General features: G+C 38.4%; 1 protein-coding gene across 4 annotated transcripts in view; it reads left to right on the top strand.

Moving 5' to 3' along the window:
- NFKB2 (nuclear factor kappa B subunit 2) overlaps positions 1-21,979 on the top strand; it is a 38,218-nt gene that overhangs the window by 1,058 nt on the left and 15,181 nt on the right. The window contains exons 2-9 of one of the 4 annotated variants that reach the window (XM_072423886.1): positions 10,245-10,317; positions 15,662-15,740; positions 16,652-16,692; positions 17,684-17,782; positions 17,989-18,140; positions 18,398-18,501; positions 18,713-18,871; positions 20,642-20,746. In XM_072423886.1, the coding sequence (XP_072279987.1) occupies positions 10,285-10,317; positions 15,662-15,740; positions 16,652-16,692; positions 17,684-17,782; positions 17,989-18,140; positions 18,398-18,501; positions 18,713-18,871; positions 20,642-20,746 (772 nt within the window). In that variant the 5' untranslated portion in view covers positions 10,245-10,284. Of the gene's footprint in view, positions 1-9,962; positions 10,318-15,658; positions 15,741-16,651; positions 16,693-17,683; positions 17,783-17,988; positions 18,141-18,397; positions 18,502-18,712; positions 18,872-20,641; positions 20,747-21,979 lie in introns of those variants that run through there. The other 3 variants (XM_072423884.1, XM_072423883.1, XM_072423885.1) reach the window with 3 other exon arrangements.

The raw sequence follows: 21,979 nt of genomic DNA, 5'->3' as shown, positions 1-21,979 counted from the left end.
CTGCACTCTTCATTCATCACCTAACTTTGTATCCCCTGCACTCTTCATTCATCACCTAACTTTGTATCCCCTGCACTCTTCATTCATCACCTAACCTTGCATCCTCTGCACCCTTCATTCATCACCTTACCTTGCATCCCCTGCACCCATCGTTTATCATATAACCTTGCATCCCCTGCATCATTCATTCATCACCTAACCTTGTATCCCCTCCACCATTTATTTGTCACCCTTTCATCCCCTGCACCCATCATTTATCACCTAACCTTGCTTCCCTAACATCCTTCATTCATCACCTATCCTTGCATCCCCTGCACCCTTTATTTGTCACTTACACTTTCATCTCCTGCATCCTTTATTCTTCATTGACCCTTTTATCCTCTGTACTCCTCATTTATCAAATACTTTCATTTCTTGTGTCCTTCACTTACCTTTCTATCCCATGTACCCATCGTCCTTGGCTTACCTTTGCACCCCGTGTCCTTTTTTTGTCCACCACGCCCCCTGCATGTTGTTGAGTTGTTCTAGTACCACATAGGTTTTACTCTCTTGGCAGTGGTTTGTGGTAGGGGGAATGTTAAGAAAAGTGTTGATTCGCTTTGGTCCAATGTTTCAAGCATAAGTCCACCTAAGGTAGAAAAATGATGGAAACAGTGGTAATAACAAAAGTTAGACTACAATACTTACCTTACTCTGGCACTGAAGATTCCCTTCTACTGCTGCCGCTGGTTCCAGGTTGGGTGATGTCTGGCTTTGCTTCCTGCACACCCAGGATGTCGGGGATTTGCCCCATGGAGGTTTGCTTTGTACACGTGTTCTAGGAGCACGCAGCTATTCTATAGGCCGATTCTTGTATGCATCGTATGGATGAGGAGTAGTTGTCTATATTCGGACACCAAGTACTGAAGGAAAGCCAAATAGGAATTCTCTTTAGCTTACTTTAGCTATGAGCAATCTATGATTTATCATTATTTTAAAGCTTTCTATTTACCCTAATTAGAACATTAGCTTTAAAAACAAATTACAAGCTAGCAGGGACATTGCTTGTCCCTTCTGCAATAAAACAAACTTGCCTGTGTTGGCTGTCTTTTTTGTAAATTGTTTTGAGCTGTGCATGATCCCAGCATAACTGGGATGTCCTATGATCCAAACCTGGGAGAGGAACAAGACAGAATGAGGAGGGGTGAATGTGCCTAAACAATTACAAACAGTCAGCCAAGTTTGTTTTATTGCAGAAGAGACATTTCCTGTCCCCTCCGCAATAAAGAACCTGCCTGTTTGCAACCTTTAAACTTAGTTCCGCATTAGGACTTCATGAATCTATCATACTGTGACAATTTGTCAGAAAATGCATTGGATGGTGAACATTTGCCATACATACACAAGTATGTGTGTTGGGTGCACGTTTGCAGACACGGCGGCACTAATTGATTTCAGTGTTCAACCTAGTGGGAATCGGCATTTGTGAGCATGAATCCTTCTTTATTATTGTGTTCTGTATAAACCATAATACAAGAAAATGCCAGTAATGGATATTCTCCACTCAAACATGCAAATGCTAATTCTGCTGTAATCACATATATTTACTTTCAGAATATTTAGGTCATTTTTGTCTTTCATGTTTTAAAATTATCCTTCCTGGTGACATTCTTGATATGATAGGTCATCCTGAGTAAACAGGAAATAAAAATTCTAAAAATCTCAGCCTTAAGACTCCCCAGGTTTTTTTTATAAAGATGATTTTATACATGACAGTATTTTTTGAACAATTGTGTGTTAAAGGTGAAGGTAGTGAGCAAACACAATTCTTGAGCTGCATACACCAGGACTCAAACGATTGTTGCCCACCCTCGCCCCCCGAATTTACCGTTGTCAATGAGAAATCAGTCACATGAAATAATCTGTATTAAATGCTTTGTAAACCTGCTTCTGTTGTATATCCTATTCATATATAAGTGAATATGTGAAAGGCCACTTCTGGCCCCCATAGAAGGTGAGTGTAAACTGTCCACCCTCCATGATTTCCCTGCACATTTCTTTACTACTATTCTTCTACTCTACACCACTTTTCATAGTATAAGTTACTGCTTCTGTTTCCCCTGCCCTCCCTCTGACAAGAAAAGGAAAAACTCCCCAACCACCGGGTTTTACCTCTGTCCCCTCTGAGATAAATTCCATGTGTGAATGTATATATATATATGTATGTGTGTGTATATATGTATGTGTGTGTGTGTGTATATATATATAATATATAATCACTCCTGTGTAGTGCTTGTGATTTGCACAGGTCCATTTAAGATCCAGGTCTATAAATTAAGAAGCCTATAGTAATGTATGGATGTGAGAAGGGGCCAGACCAAAGCTACAGTTACCCATGTTTTTGGGCTCTGAAGACGATTAGATTTGGTGAGCCTCTGTTTTTATTATCTGTACAGTCACAAGGTCAGAAATGGGTCATATCCATCTAATTTAATATAATTTTTGTTTGGCATGTAAAGCCCAAACTTTTCATAATCGATAGAAAATAAAAAAGTTGAGACCCTGACATTTACCTTTTTTTAGCTATGTCCAGATGAAATACGAAATGAGAACGAATCCACACTATAAGATTATTGCCCCTAGAGCATGTTTTGCTTTGACAGCTACGCTTAATGAAGTCTATGTATGGTATTTGCTACACACACCACTAACGTTAGTCTTTTTGAGTTTGTGATGGAAGAAATCTTCAATTTCACTAAAGAGGAATTGACCTCTGGAAACCATTCACTAAATAAAACAAGCAGAGGGTAAAGAGCTAACCACTTGTTTGCCTGTTGTCACCCCCCCAGCTGATCTTTACCCCATTACTGACCTTTCTTGGTTCTGCACTGTCTATCAGGAGGGGGCCATCCAGGAAGAGGGAGGGTTTTGCATCCCTATGTTAGAAACTTAAGCAAAATAAGTGAGCGGCATAGCAATGACATCAACAATTCTCCCTCTCGTACCAGTGTCAGCCTTAGGTGACTGTCGTCTTCTTATAGCGGTTAGAGCTAATGGGCTTATATTCAGCAGGAGTTCTGGACAAAAGGTGCACTTTTTTCAGGTTACTGCTTAGACACAATTACTATTTCTTAGATATTCTATATAACATTGCAGATCTTCACTTTTTGAGTTCAGGTCTCCTTTTATGCTTTTAAATATTACTTGTTCATGTCCGTCTCAGTTCCGCAAACATGGTTTTACATAATGTTTGTATCGAAGGTAACACGAAAACTAAAGTAAACTTGGAGAAATGTGTAACATTTTTTTTACTAGGGAAATAGAAAACACAGAGAAAAAAATAAAAAAAACATGTGCCAATGTCCTGTAACCAACTTCAGTGTTCTTCTAAAAATTGCACTGAAACTGCATGTGGTTTCACACACCTGAATGTAAATAGCACTTCATGGAATATTTAACATACAGCTAGGACAGGATTTATGCTGACATGAGAAAGATTCTAAAGTGTTCTAAAGCTCGACATTGATTGTAGTAATCAGTAGGATGTAAAGAAGTAAAACTAGGCTAAATGTTGTAACAGAATACAGGTAGTCCCCGGGTTACATACGAGATAGGGACTGTAGGTTTGTCCTTAAGTTGAATTTGTATGCAAGTCGGAACATGTACATTATTTTGATAAATGCAATTAAGACACCTAGGCATTTGATACTTATCAAAAACTGTGCTGCTCCTTCTACAAAAGCCAACGAGGCAAGCGGATTTTTTTTTAGATAACTTGCCTGACTCCAATTTCCCCCTGTTAGATATTTCCTGTAAGATGGATTTGTCCAATAATGAGTGGAAATATTTTTTTATTGTTTTGAAGAGGGGACAGGTGATGTCCTTCTGCAATAAAACATACCTATCTGTTCACATACTTTTTCTTTTAACATTGTACACTGAGCTGCTGAGAATGAATGAACTTCCTCGAGCATGACCAGCCTGGCTGAAGATTCCAAACTCGAAAAAGGATGAGGATCAAGAACCTGCCTGTTTACAGTTTTTTAACATTTAGTTCTGCTTGAAGGAACATCTTACTGCCAGCTACAGAAAGAATTTACACTGAAACACAAAACTGTATGACAACCTAGGCCTACCCTGTCCAGTTACCTCAATATTCAGACCACATATTGAAATCTTGGAATCTCTCGAGTCAGACAAGCAGCACACGGTTTCCCCAGTTATTGTGTACACTGATTTTCTTTCTGTGATAGCCCTACATGCTGCGGTATGTTTCAGGTTTGTGTTTCACTTGCACACGATTTTGTAACAAGTCAGGCCGTATGTGGAATTTTTGGAGTGTTTTACTCTGGACCACAGCTATAGGAGTGCGGAGCCTAACTGTTCATCTTTTGGCGACCATTTTTTTTCTGGTCAGGGGAACGCTCCTTTCCCGTTGCATTTAAAGATTCCCTTGTGTGGTCACTGACCAGTGCTTCCCTGCCTTGTTTGAGGCTTGGTGACCTCACAACTGGGCTTCAAGTTATCTCATATGCTTCTGCCTTTTATTTTCTTTTGGGCGATTTTTGACAAGATGTCTTTGCCATTGTCCATATACCAGGACAGTTTAAGGGGTTTTACAACCTGTTTACAGTTTCTAAACCTAAAAAGGGTCATTCAACCCATCTTGTGCCTCTAGGCTCAATGAATTCATTAGTCTAAAAAATTCTGCATGAAATCTGCCTGATCTGTCATTGCCTCTGCTCACAAGGGATGATTACTAGCCTTTGTGGATATTATTGTCCCAATATTCCCACTGCACAAATGTTTACTTTATCTTGCATAGGGGCCTCTACACTACCAGTTCATTACCTGACCCTTTAAACATTGTTTTTGGCGCCTCATATATTCTCAAGGTGTTGGCGCCAGTGATAGCCTGTTGCGCTTCCATGGAATCCACATTTTGGTGTGCCTAGAAAACGTCACAGTTCAGTCAGTGTATTTTCTTTTTTTCTTTCTAACTGTCCAGATGCTGCAGCTGTTCATTTGGATTTTGGTGTCGAAACTGACTCCTCACTTGCAGTATTTTGGTCTAGTCTTGGGTACAACCCAGCCTTGAATTTTTCTTCTTTCAGAAGAAAATCCTAAACGTTCAGTTCTTCTTTTTCTTCTTTTGCATGACACTTCCAGGTTTAGGGTGGCCACATTTGATGTTTCCGGTTTACTGCATTACATTTGAATGTTCTGTCATTGTAGGATATGTTAAGGTCAGGGCAGATCAGTTAGTTTTTTTTTTGTTTTTTGTTTTTTTTATGTGAAGACCATCTGAAAACCAGGTTGTCTCTGACTTTGTAGATTAGAAATCCAACTCTAGAGTTAGGGAAATGTTCAGTCCTGGGCAACCTGCTGGTACAAGAATCTTGTCATCCAGTCAACTTCTGGTATTTCAGTCAATTTGGTTATCCTGTCAACACTGAACATTGAACTCCTAAAACATCATCTGAATTTGGTGCAATCAACTCATGCCATGGCAGTGCATCACCAATCTGGGAGGAACAAGTAACTTAGTTGTGGTAAGATAGGTAGATTGGATTTTTCCTAGAGAGAACTTTACGTCCAGCCTTGTCCATTTTATTCTCCCCAGGCTTAGACAGTTTGCAAGTGGTCTCCCCTACCTGGCAGCACCTGGGCCTCAATGAAGTGGTTTATACACTAAAAAGTTTTCAGGACGTGTGTCTTAGGTGGGAGATGCCATATGTATACCTATTGGTATGTGGTATACAGCAAACTGAACATGTTGGTCTTCAGGTACAGTGGAAGAAGTGGATTCTTTGGCTCTATAGGTTTAGTACAACCTGATCTATTCCTCCCATGCCCCGAACATTCTTGTTTGTCTACTTGTTGAACAATCAAGTATGGGATCAATTCAGTGATCCTTATTGCACTTGCCTGGCTCTCACCTAATGTGGTTCAGTGACTGGGTAAGATTCCTAGCAAATGCCTTAATGGATCAGCAAGACTTCATAGATTTGGCAGCTCAGTTTTGATGGATTAGCGCATCTTTGAGTCTTAGCTTTCTTCTGTGCCTAAGGTTAGTAAATCTCTGTGTCTTATGATCTGTCGCTGGACATGAAAGACGTTCTTTGGTGTGGATCTTGGGGTTTATATCTCAGGAATTTCTTCATGGAATCTCTTCTCTCTACAACTTGGTTTGGACCGGCATTTGGCTCGCAGTACTTTCAAGGGCCAGGTTTCTGTTCGGTCAGGGTTTGTTGGCTCTGTCTTCCATGTATCTTCTCCTGACTCTTCCCCTGGGATTTGCATTTGGTGCTCTCTGTGCTCTATAATCTGCCAGTTTGAATTCATTGGAGATGTTCCTCACCCATCAGGAAGTTTTTTTTTTCTAACCTTTATAGTATGGTAAGGGTGTAAACTGGCGACTCTGCTCCTCAAGTTCTTTCTTGGTTTTTGGGTTTTTCATTCCACCTTTTCTAGGTTACCAAGCCTCACTTAATCCAAGCGTTTGGTCTCAATGATCAGTTTCCACCTTGGCCTTTGGGCATCAAGCAGCTGTTTCTAGGTTGCAAAGGAGCCGTCTTCTGTTCTGCTCTGTAGGACATATCAGGTAGACAACACAGCCTCATGTGATTTGAATGCATCATTACAGGACATTGGTTGTGTATTCCTGTGCAGACTTGGGATAGTGTCGCAAAAAATACTTTTATGTCTAAACCACAGTTGTTCAGTACTTATACTTTGTATCTTATTTTCATGAACACTCTGCACATTGCTATATGCATTGTGATCTTGCACATTTAATGGCAGCAAACAGTTATAGGCTTTTGTGATTTTACTATGTGTTCCCTACGATATGGGGTATTTAGGAGTAGAAAGTGCTACACATATGGAAAATTAAATTTGTTTTGTTCTCTTAAAGATGATCTAATTATAGTAGGTGCTGCTGGAATTCACCATTAGCTAGCCTAAATATTATGGGAGACTCCAAAAGATACTTTCCAGTAGTATTTTGTGTCTCTGCTCCCTTCCCAAAGTCAATGACACAAGTTCCACTGTTCTACTCTATTTCTTATTTTGTCCTAAATACTGTGGTGGAAACATCAGAATAATGTGAATTCCATCATGGCTGTTGCAGTTGGGATTACCCAAAAATTTTATTTGTGGTATTTCATTTCTAGAGTTCTATACTGAATCATAAGGCAAACATGATTAAGTTGCCTGTGACTAGGTAAAGCAAAAATTACATTTTTGTGTAGTTGACCTTTTAATTTCAAGTATAGGATGTGCTAATGTCAAGCAGGATGTGCTCATGTTAGTACACAACAACCTATAGGTGAAATATATACCATAAAAATAACAAGTTCAGTACTGTGTTGGGCTAATTCTGGCCCTCAGAACAGTTGCTGCACAGCGTGTTGGTGTTTTCCCAAAGGACTTGCAGTGGGTCATGCAGAGATTATTGTATCCTGTATGATAATACCATTGTAAAAGGCTAGATGGAACCATATCTTTGTTAGATGAGGTGAGCCGTGACTGTATGCTCATTTTACATTTACTGTAGACTGAAAGGCCAGTCTTGTTTGTATGTGTGTGTGTATATATATATATATATATATATATATATATATGTATATATGTATGTGTGTGTATATATATATATATATGTATGTGTATATATATATATATCTTTACTACTTCAAAGTTTGGATATATATATATCTTTACTACTTCAGTTTGTTAGGTGCCACTGCATTGTTACTTTAACGTGTGCTGAGTTACCTGTTAAGTGTTCTGTGGTAATTGTTGTTGTTGGGTTCTGTCAGCCAATCAAATGTTGAGTAAATCTGAGGTTGCTATGGGAGATGCTGGTCATCATGCACTTTTATCATGAACATTTATCATGTGTTTTCATGCACTGGTATTGCCATCAATAGGGCTTTAAGGTTGCTAGGCTAATTTTTGATAGTCGTTTTATTTGCAGAAAATGCATGAAAGCAGTAACATGCATAGCTTATTTTACATTTTGGTATTTATGTGCAGGGGTTTTTTGAAAAAAGTTTGAAAATGTTTGTAAGTGCAAGGTTTGAATTCTGTCAGGAACCTGGTAAAAATTGTATCCCTCAGAGACCCTCTCTTTGCACCAATGTCCTGATGCATTTTTTTTATAACTCATGCAATACAATATCTTTATTATCAATCCCTCCACATTTCTGGATCCTGTAGTTTCCCTAAAATGAGTGACCACAGTTAGTATTGTATAACTAAGTATTGTAGTATGTTAGTATTGTAAACTATACTCTTTACAGAGCAGAATCTCTAAAAACGCTTTTCTCAATTTTTTTTTTTACTGTGGGGGAAGAATTGGGGTCTTAGGGAGGCCCTGCTATAATGTCCACAACTCACTAGCATGGTAGGCAGTGGGAAGTCACCCTTACAGAGGTACAAAAATACTCATTTCTCAAAGAACCGCTAGCAACCTCTGGAGTTCCGCAGAACCCTGGTTGGGAGACATTATTCTAGAATGAGCATTTTCTCATCACGAGCCTGCATTCCGGCTCTGGCACAATGTTGTAGCAGTTCTCATAGTTCAGGTATGGATATATAGAGCATTTTTTCTATAACATCATTGGTGTGCAAATTGGCACAGTTGTAGTGTTCCTATGCTTTCTCTACAAGGGTTGTCTCTTATATCCTCGTATTCCTGGACATATACTGAATGGTTCTGGGCACCTAGGGTGGGAGAGCACTGCTGCAATTATGCTGGAAGGCAATGGACTCACAAATCAGTACCCAGCAAAGGGCTGAAGGTTGGTCATTAGGGCCCTACAGCACTGCATGTGCGTCTGCTCATTGAGTGGTGTACTTGTGTGTAAATGTGTGCATGAGGTATCAATAGATTGTACCAAAGGATTCTGCAGAACAACTAACTTGTCTATAATACATTTTACTGAACGAATATGCAAAGTTGTATGCAGTCACTATCATTTTTTGTATCTGGGAGTGGTAACGCTGCTGCTGCTGCAAAAAAAAGTCTGATATTTTATTTCTGGATGAACTTTGATGAGTTAAATGTTGTGACCACTAGGTATGTCGCAAACAAAGGAAAGGTCCAGTGTAAGATTTCTTGGCCATGGCACAGAACACAGCACATTTGCAGATAAACTCCTCAGATATTCCCTATGACCGGAATCCCATATGTGGGATGTTGTGCTGTTATCTACCTTTTGTAATGAATGTGAAACATGGGGATATCTGGGGAATTCTGGCAGCTGTTGCAACACTAAAGCAAACTATTGGTTTTGGGTGGAAGTGATATATGAACAGTTGGTATGTCATATTATATGTGTTATATGGCATGATATATGTATGTTTGTGTGTGTGTGTATATATATATATATATATATATATATTCAGATCTTACTGTATGCATTACTGAACATTGTTGAGCAATGCTGTTCCTGTTCTTGGGAGGGGTTTCCATTTTTTGGCTGATCAGCAGTATGCCTTATGTGTCAGAAAAATTTCCTCCAAGATACTTATGAGTGTGCCTGTGAAACATCTTCCGTATTTGCCAACTATGAGAACTTCTGTTCATTGCTCTATTGTAATTCATATCCTACAGACAGGACAGAGTTGGTGAGGGGCCAGCAATGCATTAAATAAAATGTGTTGTTATTAGGACAGAAATCCCAGGTTTAATGAAACCTGAACATTGATCACAATTTATTGTATATGAGGAATTATTTCCAAGCCTGAACCCACACACAGGACATTTGTTATTGTTTGCAGCAGGCGGGCACATTTGTCACACATGCAGCCCTTGGTGCAGAAGTATGATCAGCGCAGGCAGTGTGTCAGTGTCAGTGTGTCAGTGTCTAACACGTCTGCACTGCACACAGCCTGATGTTTTGTTTCCTGCTTTCAGTGGGTGTATCTGGCTCAGTCACATGACCATGGCGTCACTTCTGACAAAGCTGGTATTTTAGGGACTTTCCTTAGCTGCTCCAACTTTCCTGGGGCTCTTCCCCTCCCTTTATGTTGTCCTTTCCCTGCACGAAGCACTTGCTGCCCTTTGTACTCTTTGATTTTGCAGTTTTCCCCTGATATTTTCACAGTCTGGCTAGTTTCCTGTAAAGAGCTCTGTTTTGTTCTGCTTGTCATACAGTTACATGGGCAGATTGTGAGCACAAGGAGTGGAGAGGCAAACTCTGCAAGATTGGATTTGTTCAATGAGCAGCTCCTGAATCCTCTCTTTTCTCCTTACCCAGGACCTCTTCGCTGATTATCCTACAAGGCTGGAAGTAGAAAATGAACAACGGACTTAAAGTGGAGCCCATCGATGTGAGTACCTCCATAGTATTATTACTCTTGCTGTGGTTTCATACTTGTGATGCTATAAGGTATTACAATGTTATACTTCCTAAATGATCCCAATGTCTCCTAGTGTAGGAACACATGTTATTTTATTTACATTTTCAATGATACAGCAGAGCATTGATGGATCCTAAGCAGACTGATTTTCAGCTATCACTTGGTTGGTCTCATGAATTCTTTCTGACAGATTCATAAACAGAATCATTGTTGTCTGTGCTACATGCAGGTTCTGACACCATGTTTGATGTCATAAAGGTTCAGGTTATTGTGAATAGAGACTATTCCCAGCCACATGGACAGCATGTATTTGCAGGATGGTGTCCATTGCGCACAGACATCTCGCCCATACAACTGTTTAGTAACAAATAATAACCAATAATCTGAATTCATCCTGCACTTGTCTGATTTTTGCAGAGTTGCTGCTGTTTGTTACTCCAGTTAGAAGCAACATAGGTCTGCACATTCTATGAAAATACTTCCTATTCTTATACTTCTAGTTCAAACCACTGTAACCATGAAATCTTGGTAAATATAGTCACCTAAGTGTTGTACAGCTGTCTCTGCCCCTCCTCTTTCTATGGAAGCTCAGCTGCACCAAGCTTTGGAGATAATAGAAAGCTTTACTCACAATTTGCACTGATGCTGATTGGATCGCTGGATTGCATTCCTAGCAGTGCAACAAGTTTGCTATAATCCCCCTCCCATGTCCGGCAGCACACACATTTTATCTGCGCCCCTGCTATTCTGTTTAGTGCTGGAAGCTGAAGAAAATACACATTACTTCCTGATATGGAGGATTGTGTAAATCACTACATGTGTCAGTGTAACAGGGGAGTCCATAGCCTGAGATACAACTTCACTGACATTTACTTACACAGGACTTTTATTTTGCTCCTGGTAACTGAATAGGGCAGCGTTGTAGTAAAAGCCATTTGCCATTCATAGACTTATCATTTTGGAAGTATATGAGGCCTTGTGTACTTTTTTACCCAACCTCTTAGATAGTTTGAGCAGGGTCCGTTCCTTCTCTTGTGTTATTTCTGTCATATGCAACCCCTATTCATTGTATCACACTCTATATTATGCTGAAGAGGAGTGTCTGATGCCATCATTTTTAACAGGGTTAGATAAAGAGCTTTAATCTGTGGAAAACCACAAGCCAGCCAACCACGGTTGAAAGTGTCTAGTGACTGTACAGGCTAGAAATTTCTTTCAAACAATAATCGGTACAATTAACAATATTATCCCCCCAATAGCTCGTCACTACTGGTGTATGGTCAGCTTTTGGCACAGATGTTCTGTAAATGGGCCTTGATTGTTTGTATTATTATTATTTATAAAACAGCACATATTATACAGAGCTGTACAATAAATAGGGGTTCCAAACGACTGACAAACATAAACACCAGTGCTCAACACAGAAATCTTTTTAAGCTGGGTGGCAAGAAATTGTAGGCGGGTGGCAGCCTTGGTATTGTGACCCAATTAATTGATAACAACCTAAAACCAGCCGGGTGGTTGCTGAAAAGTGCTGGTTGGTACGCCCAGCTAAAAGGGGCTGGTGAGAACACTGAACACAGAAAGAGGAGGGGACCCTACCCAAAGGACCTTACAATCTAAGATGTGGGGTAACGTAGTACACAATAGGAGGGGGGAATACAGAAAAGTAAGTAAGTAATAGTAAGTAGTGACCACTTAAGAGACAGAAGGACAGGTAGGTAAGTTTGAAAAGATGTGTTTTAAAGGCTCTTGTGCGGTAAGTAAGAAAGATGGATTATGGGGGCAGAATTGTGTCTGTAGAAAATCTATGTTCACGTCTGCAGTGTGGATAAAGGAATGGCAGCTAAATGGCTGGCGTGGGGCACTGCAGGTAACCTGAGGCTGTTTTTCCTGGACATCGTCATATATCGGGAAAGCTGTGCATGAGTGTATATCCAGAGACCACCTCTGTGTCATATCCCATTGCACTAATAATGTGATATTTTGTCCCACTTCCAGAAAGACATCGTCACTAACATTATCGGTGTTTTTTTTTTTGCACACTGTTATAGCAAACATTTCAAGGAAGGAGGATGAAATAGAAATTGAACTCTGGCCTTTTATTCAGTCTTACACAAATATATAGGCTGATGGAGCCAAACCCATTTCTTGGCTGATAAACATCCAACCTGTTGTAGGTCTTTTCCCACCAGACCTACTGTCCTTGGTTTGCCCCTTTCATTCGTTGAATTATAGTTCTTTTATTGATGGAAGCTCAACATCACATGTAGGTGTTCCCACAGCGTTGTCTTTGCAGGGAGCTTTGCACAGAACCCTGCTGGTTCATCTCACCAGCCTCAATCTGCCTGCATTGCATTGAGAATCACAAAGACCTAGTGATAATGTCACTGGATTTAAAAAAAAAAAAAAAAGTTTTATGATAAAAACAGGTTTAATTATTTTATTAGCATGCTGATTCGGGGGGAACATGATAACCCAATGAAAGCAAAACGTAAGCAGATTAAACTTCAGCTGAAAAAATTCTTAAATGCAAGAATGCAGACTTTGTATACATTAGGTGGAGATGCTTAAACCATTTATATGAAATATTAACAGGAGGTATGCGATGTTCTTACCCTTAATTTGGTGGTAGCAGTAGTGCTGGTATTATAAAAGCCAGCCTGGACCCCATCATAGAATTAACACCCTCCTGCTAGGGAAGGTAAAATTTCTACTGCTGAAAAGTACATAGTGTGTGAATGTTTTCTGGTTCTATCACTATGAAACTTCTCTGTTCTTAGCTCCAGTAAATGAGAGAAATCTGGAAACAAGAGAGGGGGAGATGTTGCAAGTAGTAGTCACAATTTTTGTTTCATTTTCACTCTGCAGGATTAGTTTAATTGTACAAGATTTTATCTTTGTTTCAGTCTGTATAAATGTGCCTCCTGTATGTTATAAAAGTTTATTTCATATCAATTGGTGTTTTATGAGAGAAAACATTTGGCACATGATTAGACTTGCCTAACACACCACCCTATACATAGCTAAAGTCCCACATCGTGTTTGTCCCCATTACAGCTCTGACGAGGGGGATGCAGAAATGCACAAGAAGTACACTAACTTTTCCTAGACATTTGTACATTAAAAAAACTTTTAATTTTCCTGAGGGCATTTCCTCTAAAGGAGCCCAGAAATTTCATGTAAGTGGTGTAAAATCAAAATACTAAACATTTGGTCTGTCAGTAGAAGACAGATCATTTTTTTTGCTGTTGTCTGTTTTTGCTCTGTTACCATGATATTTTTTTACATCAGCAGGTCTATGGAAGGGGAATCTTTTTAGTTTCAGTTATACTGTAGGAAATCACATGCAAAATTTGTGGTTTTAGTACTATCACATATCACCTTTATTTCTCTGCTGCTTCATTCTTGAATTTCTTTCTGAATACTAGCACAAATAGTCCCGAGTACACAAATGATTTTCCCAGTACTTCCCTTAATTCAGCAAAAAAAAAAAACCCAAATATATAAACATCATATTTGTAATATATATGTAATTATATGTGTATGCTAAGTTAACATTGAAACCTCTTTAAATGTTCACAAGGTGATGTGGTGGTTACATTTTCATTTCTTAGTTTAAATACTTTGATCTGAAGACGTACTGATCACAAATTTCTGTAGGTGTTATCCTCCACCTCTTCTGCTGTCCCAATTACTTTGGCTGCTTGCTGGAATCACAATGTAGACATTCACCCGACTCTGTGTATGTGCCAAAGCTACATCCTTGTGCTGTGCAGCCTGTATCAGGAGGATGGCTATGTTGTGAAAGTGATGATGTCCTAATGCTACTTGTGTGTAGTAATCTATTGACTATGCAGCCACATTGACACCAGAATATAAATGTATTTCACCAGTATTACCTGTTCACCTGCTGGATTATCTGTAGTAATCTATATCTATGTACAAAGTAGTGGAGCTGAGATTATTATTATTATTACATAGTATACATTACATTAGTATTTACCGGTATATAAGGCCATCATATTAGGAAGCGCTGTACAAAATCCATAGATCCATAGTCATGTCACTAGATGTTCCTCAAAGGAGCTCACAATCTAATGTCTCTACCATAGTCATATGTCATTATTACAGTCAAAGGTCAATTTTAAGGGCAAGCCAATTAACCTAACTGCATGATTTTGGAATGTGTGAGGAAACTGGTGTAGCCAGAAGAAACCCATGCAAACACTCGGAGAACTTGCAAACTCCATGCAGATAGTGTCCTGACTTAGAGTCAAACCTTGGACCCAGCGCTGCAGTCCTAGAAATGGAAAAATAATCTCATCATTTTCTCCATTTTTGTTGCTGTTCCCCTAGGATAATAATTGGATGGCACCACTTGAGTTGAATTTTAATACTCCTTAAAGTAAACCTGCCACAAACCTGAGCAGTGAAAATAGAATTTATTGTGAAAAAATGCATCAGCAGAGGCTCCCTTTAGTGGAAAGCAATTGTGAAAACAATTCATAGACCCCGAGGTATAGGCTTCTATGGGTATATGGAAGTGCGGAGCTTCACCCTGGCACCTTTCTAGTTCTTTAAAGGTGAACCTTGTATTACTTTAGTATCTTAGGTAATACAAAGTCATTAATAAACAGGCTCATAGCAGATTGCCGAATACAGTTAACATACATATATACAGTTTTATCTGTTCATTCACATTTGCTAGACAACACAGCCATCAGGTTGATTCCATTTTCTCTGTAAGGGAATACAGTGGTGTCATCGGCTTCCTCAGTTTGTGGACAAACATCTCCACTTTAATAAATCATTACCATGAGTGAGGGCTGAGGACGAGGCTTAGATCATGAAAGATTTGGATACTTATAATCAGGTGTATATAAAATATATTTATTTTTAGTGGAGTAGACAACTTCATTGAAGGGAGAGTTTTTTTTAGCATCTGCCTGGAGTTCAGCTTTCTTCTGATGATTATCCTCATTATAGCGTAAGATGTAGAAGTGGGTAAGGCCATGCATGACTTCTACAGGAAATGACAAGATTATAGCTACAGCTTTCTATAGTTCTGGAATTTCTGATTTTTTTTTTTTACATGCAGATATCACAGAAGGTTTTTTTCAGTGTTGATCAGATTTGTAAAAGGTCTACATGTTCTAAAATTACATTGCTCTTTTAAAAGTGTACAAATACACCCAGGAAAGATATACAAAACAAGACAAAGTTTTAAACTGTAACTTCCAGACCCACAACATCAAGATGTATTTCAATTGAGCAGATCAATTTTAATTGTCTTTTCTGTTTCCCAAAGCAGTATTTTTTCAATGGAGATCCAGGAGATGGTTATGATTATTCTCCATACATTGAGTCCCGGGATCCTGAGCCAGAAATGCGTAAGTATTTGTTTTTGTGACTCCCAAGTAGGGCAGTGGAACTGAACATATAAAGTGAATATTTTCTATAGGGAAAGTTTGAAAATGTTTAGCTGATCAGTACCCTGGAAATGTACCTTTTCTCTGGAATACCTCCTGAAAAATACCAATGCCCATCGCTTGGTATGTCAGTGAGCCTTGGCACAGCTGTGTATGTTTAGTTGGCTCTTTATTCCGCGCTGTCTAGAAAAGTTACAATGAGATTTGGTGATGTCAATATTGAGCTGCTGATTCTCTATTCTGAGGCACCACCATGAGAAAGCTAAGGCCAACCTTTACCAACCTGGTGGCTAACAGGATGGGCTAATGTGGCAGATGTATTAGGCAGTGGGATGATAGATCATTGTCTAACACTCCATGCTATTGTAATGTTCACCCTCTTTATTCTAATTAAAAATTAATGAAGGACATTTTCATCGCTTAACCTATTGTCTATCAGTTGGTCCTTTTGTAGTGGCCACATAATGGCTTTATGCTTGCGTGTTATTTTAGGTTGGGGAAGAACATTTGATGAGTTTTTGCACCTTTGACCACCTATTAGTTATCCCCTACTTAAGTGTTAATGCATGCAAATACTTAATTACTCCAGACACTGCCCCAACACCCAGCATGTTTCATACTCTGGATATTGAACACTTTACGGTTTTGGTGACCTAATCCAGGATGTACAAATCCAGGTATCTCCTAGCAATAATGCTCATTTAGTCCTCTCACATAAGCTGCACATTGTTTTCTGCTTTTTGTCACTTTGTAGGATGTCCGTAGCAGAGAAACATAGAAAAAAACTTGAAAATCCTGTACCTATTTTGTTACTTGAGTATGAATATATTACATGGATTCTGCATTATCTAATTATTTTTTTTTCCTTTAAGCAAATGGACCATACTTGGCAATCATAGAGCAGCCAAAACAGGTAGGCACTGATCATTTTTTTGTATCAGACCTTAGCTTGTTAGCAATCTCCATCTCAAAAAATCTCAGGATTGTGCTCATTTATTTCTATCAGTGTGGTGTGTTTATACATTATTAATGACACCATAGGGGGAAAACCTAAACAATAACCTAACACCTAAATAAATCTCTGTGACACCCCTCCTAGTCAACCCCTGAAATGAACCCTTCAATCTGTGTATATGTCAGTATATTTTATATTAAACTTTTACAACATTTGCCAATTATTTGTTTTGCTGTCTGTCCTTTCTGAGAGATTTCTTCCCTCTAATTGTCCTAAATTCCAATGTCCCTGGCAACTTCCCACCAGAACAGGAATGGATAGGAAAGCATGGGGACACTTTTTTTCCCCATGACAACTGTCTAGCATTTCACTTACATCAGAAACATCTCTTCTCAAGTCCTTCTGAGTTTATAGCAAGAAAAGTGTGATCACTGGTAGCTCACTTCCATGTTAAGTTACTGCTTATCAGATTTTATTCCCTGAAAACCCTCTCTTACTTTGTACTTGTAATATATTTGGCCAGCAAACTTTTCCCACTGGCATTATTTTTTTGGGCTCATTTATAAAGAGGAATGCCAGAGATAATTGTTGAATTCAGAATTTTATTGGTCTGCTTATACTGATGTGCAGTTTTACATGACACAAAATAGTATGTTGGATTACATTGTTTTCACTGACAAGCCACATTGACATTTGTAATGTGTTCAGCTATAGTTCTGAGCCAGTCCTCATATTACATGTTCAATGGGATTTACTTTTGGTTAAAACAAATAAAGTCAATTATATGAGTACAGGGTTTTACTGAATGATAATTGGCCCGTGAATAGTTTGAAAAATGTTGTGCTTGATGAGGGCTAATATTAATATGTGCATGGCTGGGTTCACAAAGGTGTAGTTGAGAAACATTTTCATGTATACAGTACTAATACTAATATTTTGTCCTTCTCAGCGTGGCTTTCGGTTTCGCTATGTATGTGAGGGACCATCCCATGGCGGATTACCTGGAGCATCCAGCGAGAGAGGGAAGAAAACCTATCCAACAGTTAAAGTAAGTGTTGTATGCAAGATTTTCCAAACTGCAAAGTTGTAGTGCCTTGCCCAGTGTCGGTTTTATGTTTCTGAATGGGGAGGCCTACATGACAGAATACAGAGGGTAGCAGATAATGTAACCTATTATTTATAGACCTCATTAGTTAAAAGTGGTTTCTGCTCACCTTAAAATGTTTTTCACTTCTTTGTATATCTTTGTTACAGATCTTTAATTATGTAGGCTTGGCCAAGATTGAAGTGGATTTGGTTACACACACAGACCCGCCACGTGTTCACGCTCACAGCCTTGTTGGAAAACACTCCAATGAGACAGGAAGTTGTATAGTGACTGTAGGGCCCAAAGACATGACTGCTCAGTACGTTTGTTTACAAATCAGACTTTTTCTCTCTGACCTTTCCTATCGTTCATTTTCCAATTATAGAGTATATAATGGTCTATTCTCTTACTTGCATGTGTAAAAGAAATTTCTGTATTGCAATATACCGGTAATGATATTGATATTGTAAGATGAATTATTGCAAGTTTTCATGCACATTTTGTTGACCCATTGTGTGAAACAGGTGCTAATATTTATTATATTTAATACTTATTATGTCCTGTATTTATGTTCAGGTTTAATAATTTAGGAATTGTCCATGTCACAAAAAAGAGTCAGACGGAAATCCTGAAAGAAAAGATAAGGCAACAAATACTGAAAACCAATGGACGTCTCACAGGTAACACACTAAACCTTAGGCTTTAGGCTCCCCAACACATTATGTATAGCTCTCCTTTTGTGGTTATCTGAATCTTTTGCATTGCAATGTATATCATTATTGTACTTATATCATTATTGTTTTAAAGTAAAAAATAAAAAAGAGAAAAAAGATTGAAGCAGGTGAAAATTAAATCCTGTTTTTGACCATGATGCACATATTTTTTTTACAGAACAAGAAGAGAAAAATATAGACGCAGAAGTAAAAGACCTGAAGAAAGTTACAGACTTAAGCATTGTCAGGCTTCGGTTTACAGCATACTTGCCAGACAGCAATGGTGCTTATACTCTCCGTTTAAAGCCAGTCATTTCTGATCCCATCCATGACAGCAGTGAGTAATTAATTTATGCTTATATCTGTTTTCATGTTATTGAGCACAGAAAATATATAATTTTCATTTGGTATCAGTCTCTTGTATTCCCCCATCTAGCAGAGTGTACACCAGAGAGGCAGTACAAGTGGCCAGTACAGCCATAGTGCAGTTCTCATGTGCTAACAAGTAACATCCTTAATGGGTAGAGCAGACTGACAATGGGCTCATCTGTTTGCTATTATTTAAAGTGCACCCATAACCATACTACCCCACTTCCCAAAGTTTTCTTAATTTTTGAATGGTTAAAGTTGGAACTAAGCCCTTATGTGTGAAAACTGGTGCTGGCAATGCCCATCACTTTCTAGTTTATAGTATCGGTGTTTCTCCTCAGGGGGGACACTTTACAGAGAATTTAAACACTTTGCAGTACACAAAACATGGAGAAAGTCTTGATAGAGATCTTATTTCAGCATCACATCTGCGAAATACTAAAACTTGAATGGAGTGCTAAGGCAGCCAGCCCTGACGTGGTTAAACATGACTGTACTGGTAAATAGTGTATATTAAATAATTAGGGGTTTTCCCCAGTAAATAGTACATGGTTTGACTTGAAACTCATCTAGCAAACTCTTTGCTGCATTGCAGAGGATATGATAGCCACTTCCACTTTTTAGAAAGATCTATAAATAAAACCTGTTACAAAGTAACCCTGTTCCAAAGTAAACCTGAAGAGTATTTTACTGATTGAAGTATTTTGCAAGACTGTATCTTATATTTTCATCAAATATTTACTATAACTTCCAGTACATTAGAGTACATGTAAAGTCTCACAAATATCGGAAGAAATACAGAAATATTGGGATTTGCTGTGTTGTGAGATGGTTCCTTCACTCCTCTGACAAAGACCGTAGGGGTGTCTGGGTTGTGTTAGGTGGGATATTTCACTTTTGTGGTTAAAAAGTAATAAATTATTTTTCATAATAAACAGATACAATTTAATTATTCCCTATGTGAGGCATTTTTCACTTAGTTTACGCAGGGCTGTACATGACTATGTGTATGTGACACTCCTGATGCAATGCTTGTCTGGGCCCTACAAAATAGATTGCAGCATCTGGTCCTCCATACCTGAATGTTCTTGGTATTTGCTTTGCTTCCATCAGCTATAAGGAGCAGTGAGATTGCAGGAAAGGTAAATATGTTCTTCTGGGAAAGGAGGCAAAAAAGACATTTTTTTTTTTTTTTGCCTTGTCCTACCTTCACAAAAGCATGTTTGCTTTAAACAAAATCAACAAATAAACAAAAAAATAAATAAACCTGCTGTGTTATAAACACAACACAGTCTGCTGTTAATACTGTATACAAATTTCTGTTCGTCTCACTCCAAGTTGATACTTATTACACCGTTGGAGTCATTTTGTGCCCATGTTGTTGCACATAGAAAGGCTGTTGAATTCATGTTGCTGCAGGGAGACCTGTTGGCAATAGGCAGCCTGTGGATGATTTTATTCTAATTCTAAGAATCAGTATTAGTTTATTGCTAAGGGTTGTCGGACCTCTAGTGGCTGCATGAAAAAATGCAACTGAGTGTCTAGGAAAAGATACAATCAGTATTTCCTCTTTAATCCTATTTGGTAAATATTTGTTAAATATATTGCTGTTATAACATACTACAAATAATAATATTGTGTTCTTGTATCACAATGGAAATGTTTTAAGTGTTTTATGTATCACACAAAATGTTTTGTAGAATATATTCCCACTATATTCCTATTTAATTTCATGTAGAATCTCCTGGAGCCTCAAACCTGCGTATCTCCAGAATGGACAAAACGGCAGGCTCTGTGAAAGGTGGAGACGAGGTCTACTTGCTTTGTGATAAAGTGCAGAAAGGTATTTTTTTTACTTTTGTATCACCAATTTCTTCCTTTTTAGGTTTAATAAATATGGAATTTGTTAGGAATTTGAGTTTCAAAGACCTGTTTAACTTGATGAAGAAGGTTTTATTCCGCATTGCTATGTGTGTAGTGCTGTTCAATATACAACGTCCATTTCCTCTATTCCATCTGTTCTCCCATAGTCGCTTATATAAAACATCCTTCCAGATTGCCACTTAAGTCATGGAAACATTGGTTTCTTGTTCCTAGTACGTAGCTGGTCACATTGATGCTGGATAAGCACACAGATAGAATATTATTTGATCGCTGTTTGGATCTGTCAGACTAGTTATTTGACATTGTGGTGATCAGGAACCTTACAATAAGCAGAATACACCAGCAGTAGTCCTATGTGGAGCATATGACTTGTTATTGTGAGGGATTTGTATGTAAAATAAATATGCACATACACACAGACTGACCAAAAAAATATCCTGTTAGGGGTCTGGAGGAAATGAGGTTCCTGTGGTCATTTGCAAGCCAATAAACAATGTCATTCTTGGCTGCTTACAATTTCAAGAAGCTTATTTTACATTTTCTTAATTTTGTGAATAATTTGTCTTAAACTTGTATGTATGATATAGATTTTTTAAATGTTAATAGTCATGTGAACATGACTTGTCATTGTTGTGTGATTGGTCTGTAAATCATAAACTCTGACTCTCTGTGGACAATTGGAGTTGCCGAGCATTCAATGCGATCAATCTTCTACACAAAATTTTGGTGCTGTGACTCGGATTCGAACCGAGGTCAGGACCATGTAATATAGACAGTTGTCATCATTTAAATGTATTTACTTCTATAAATCAGCCAGCCTGATTTTACTAGCTCTAAACTTTTATTTTTTATGTCCAGAAAAAAAAAAAGGCTTAAAATTTATTCATAAATTTAAAATATTTAATATTTATATGCAGTATTTTGTCCACACAGCAGGTGGAGCTGTTAGATACTCAGTGCTTAGGTCTTACAGCAATCTTCAGATTTAAAGGGCGCCTAAACTTAACATTTTCACTTCACATAAAAGGGTGGACAACTCTAATATGTAGAAAGAAAAAAGAAGGAAAATAATTTTTTTTTTCAAGTGCAACACCCGCGATTAAGACAGAACAGACCGCAAAGCTTCCTGAGGCTCTCGGCTGCTGCTTCTGCGCATGCCCTAATTTCGGACATGAGCAGAAGAAAGCATGCG

The sequence above is a fragment of the Pyxicephalus adspersus genome, chromosome 10 (genome assembly GCF_032062135.1).
Source record: "Pyxicephalus adspersus chromosome 10, UCB_Pads_2.0, whole genome shotgun sequence".
Taxonomy (NCBI): Eukaryota; Metazoa; Chordata; class Amphibia; order Anura; family Pyxicephalidae; genus Pyxicephalus; species Pyxicephalus adspersus.
The sequence above is the reverse complement of the archived record's forward strand: the minus strand, read 5'-3'. Positions and strand labels throughout refer to the sequence as shown.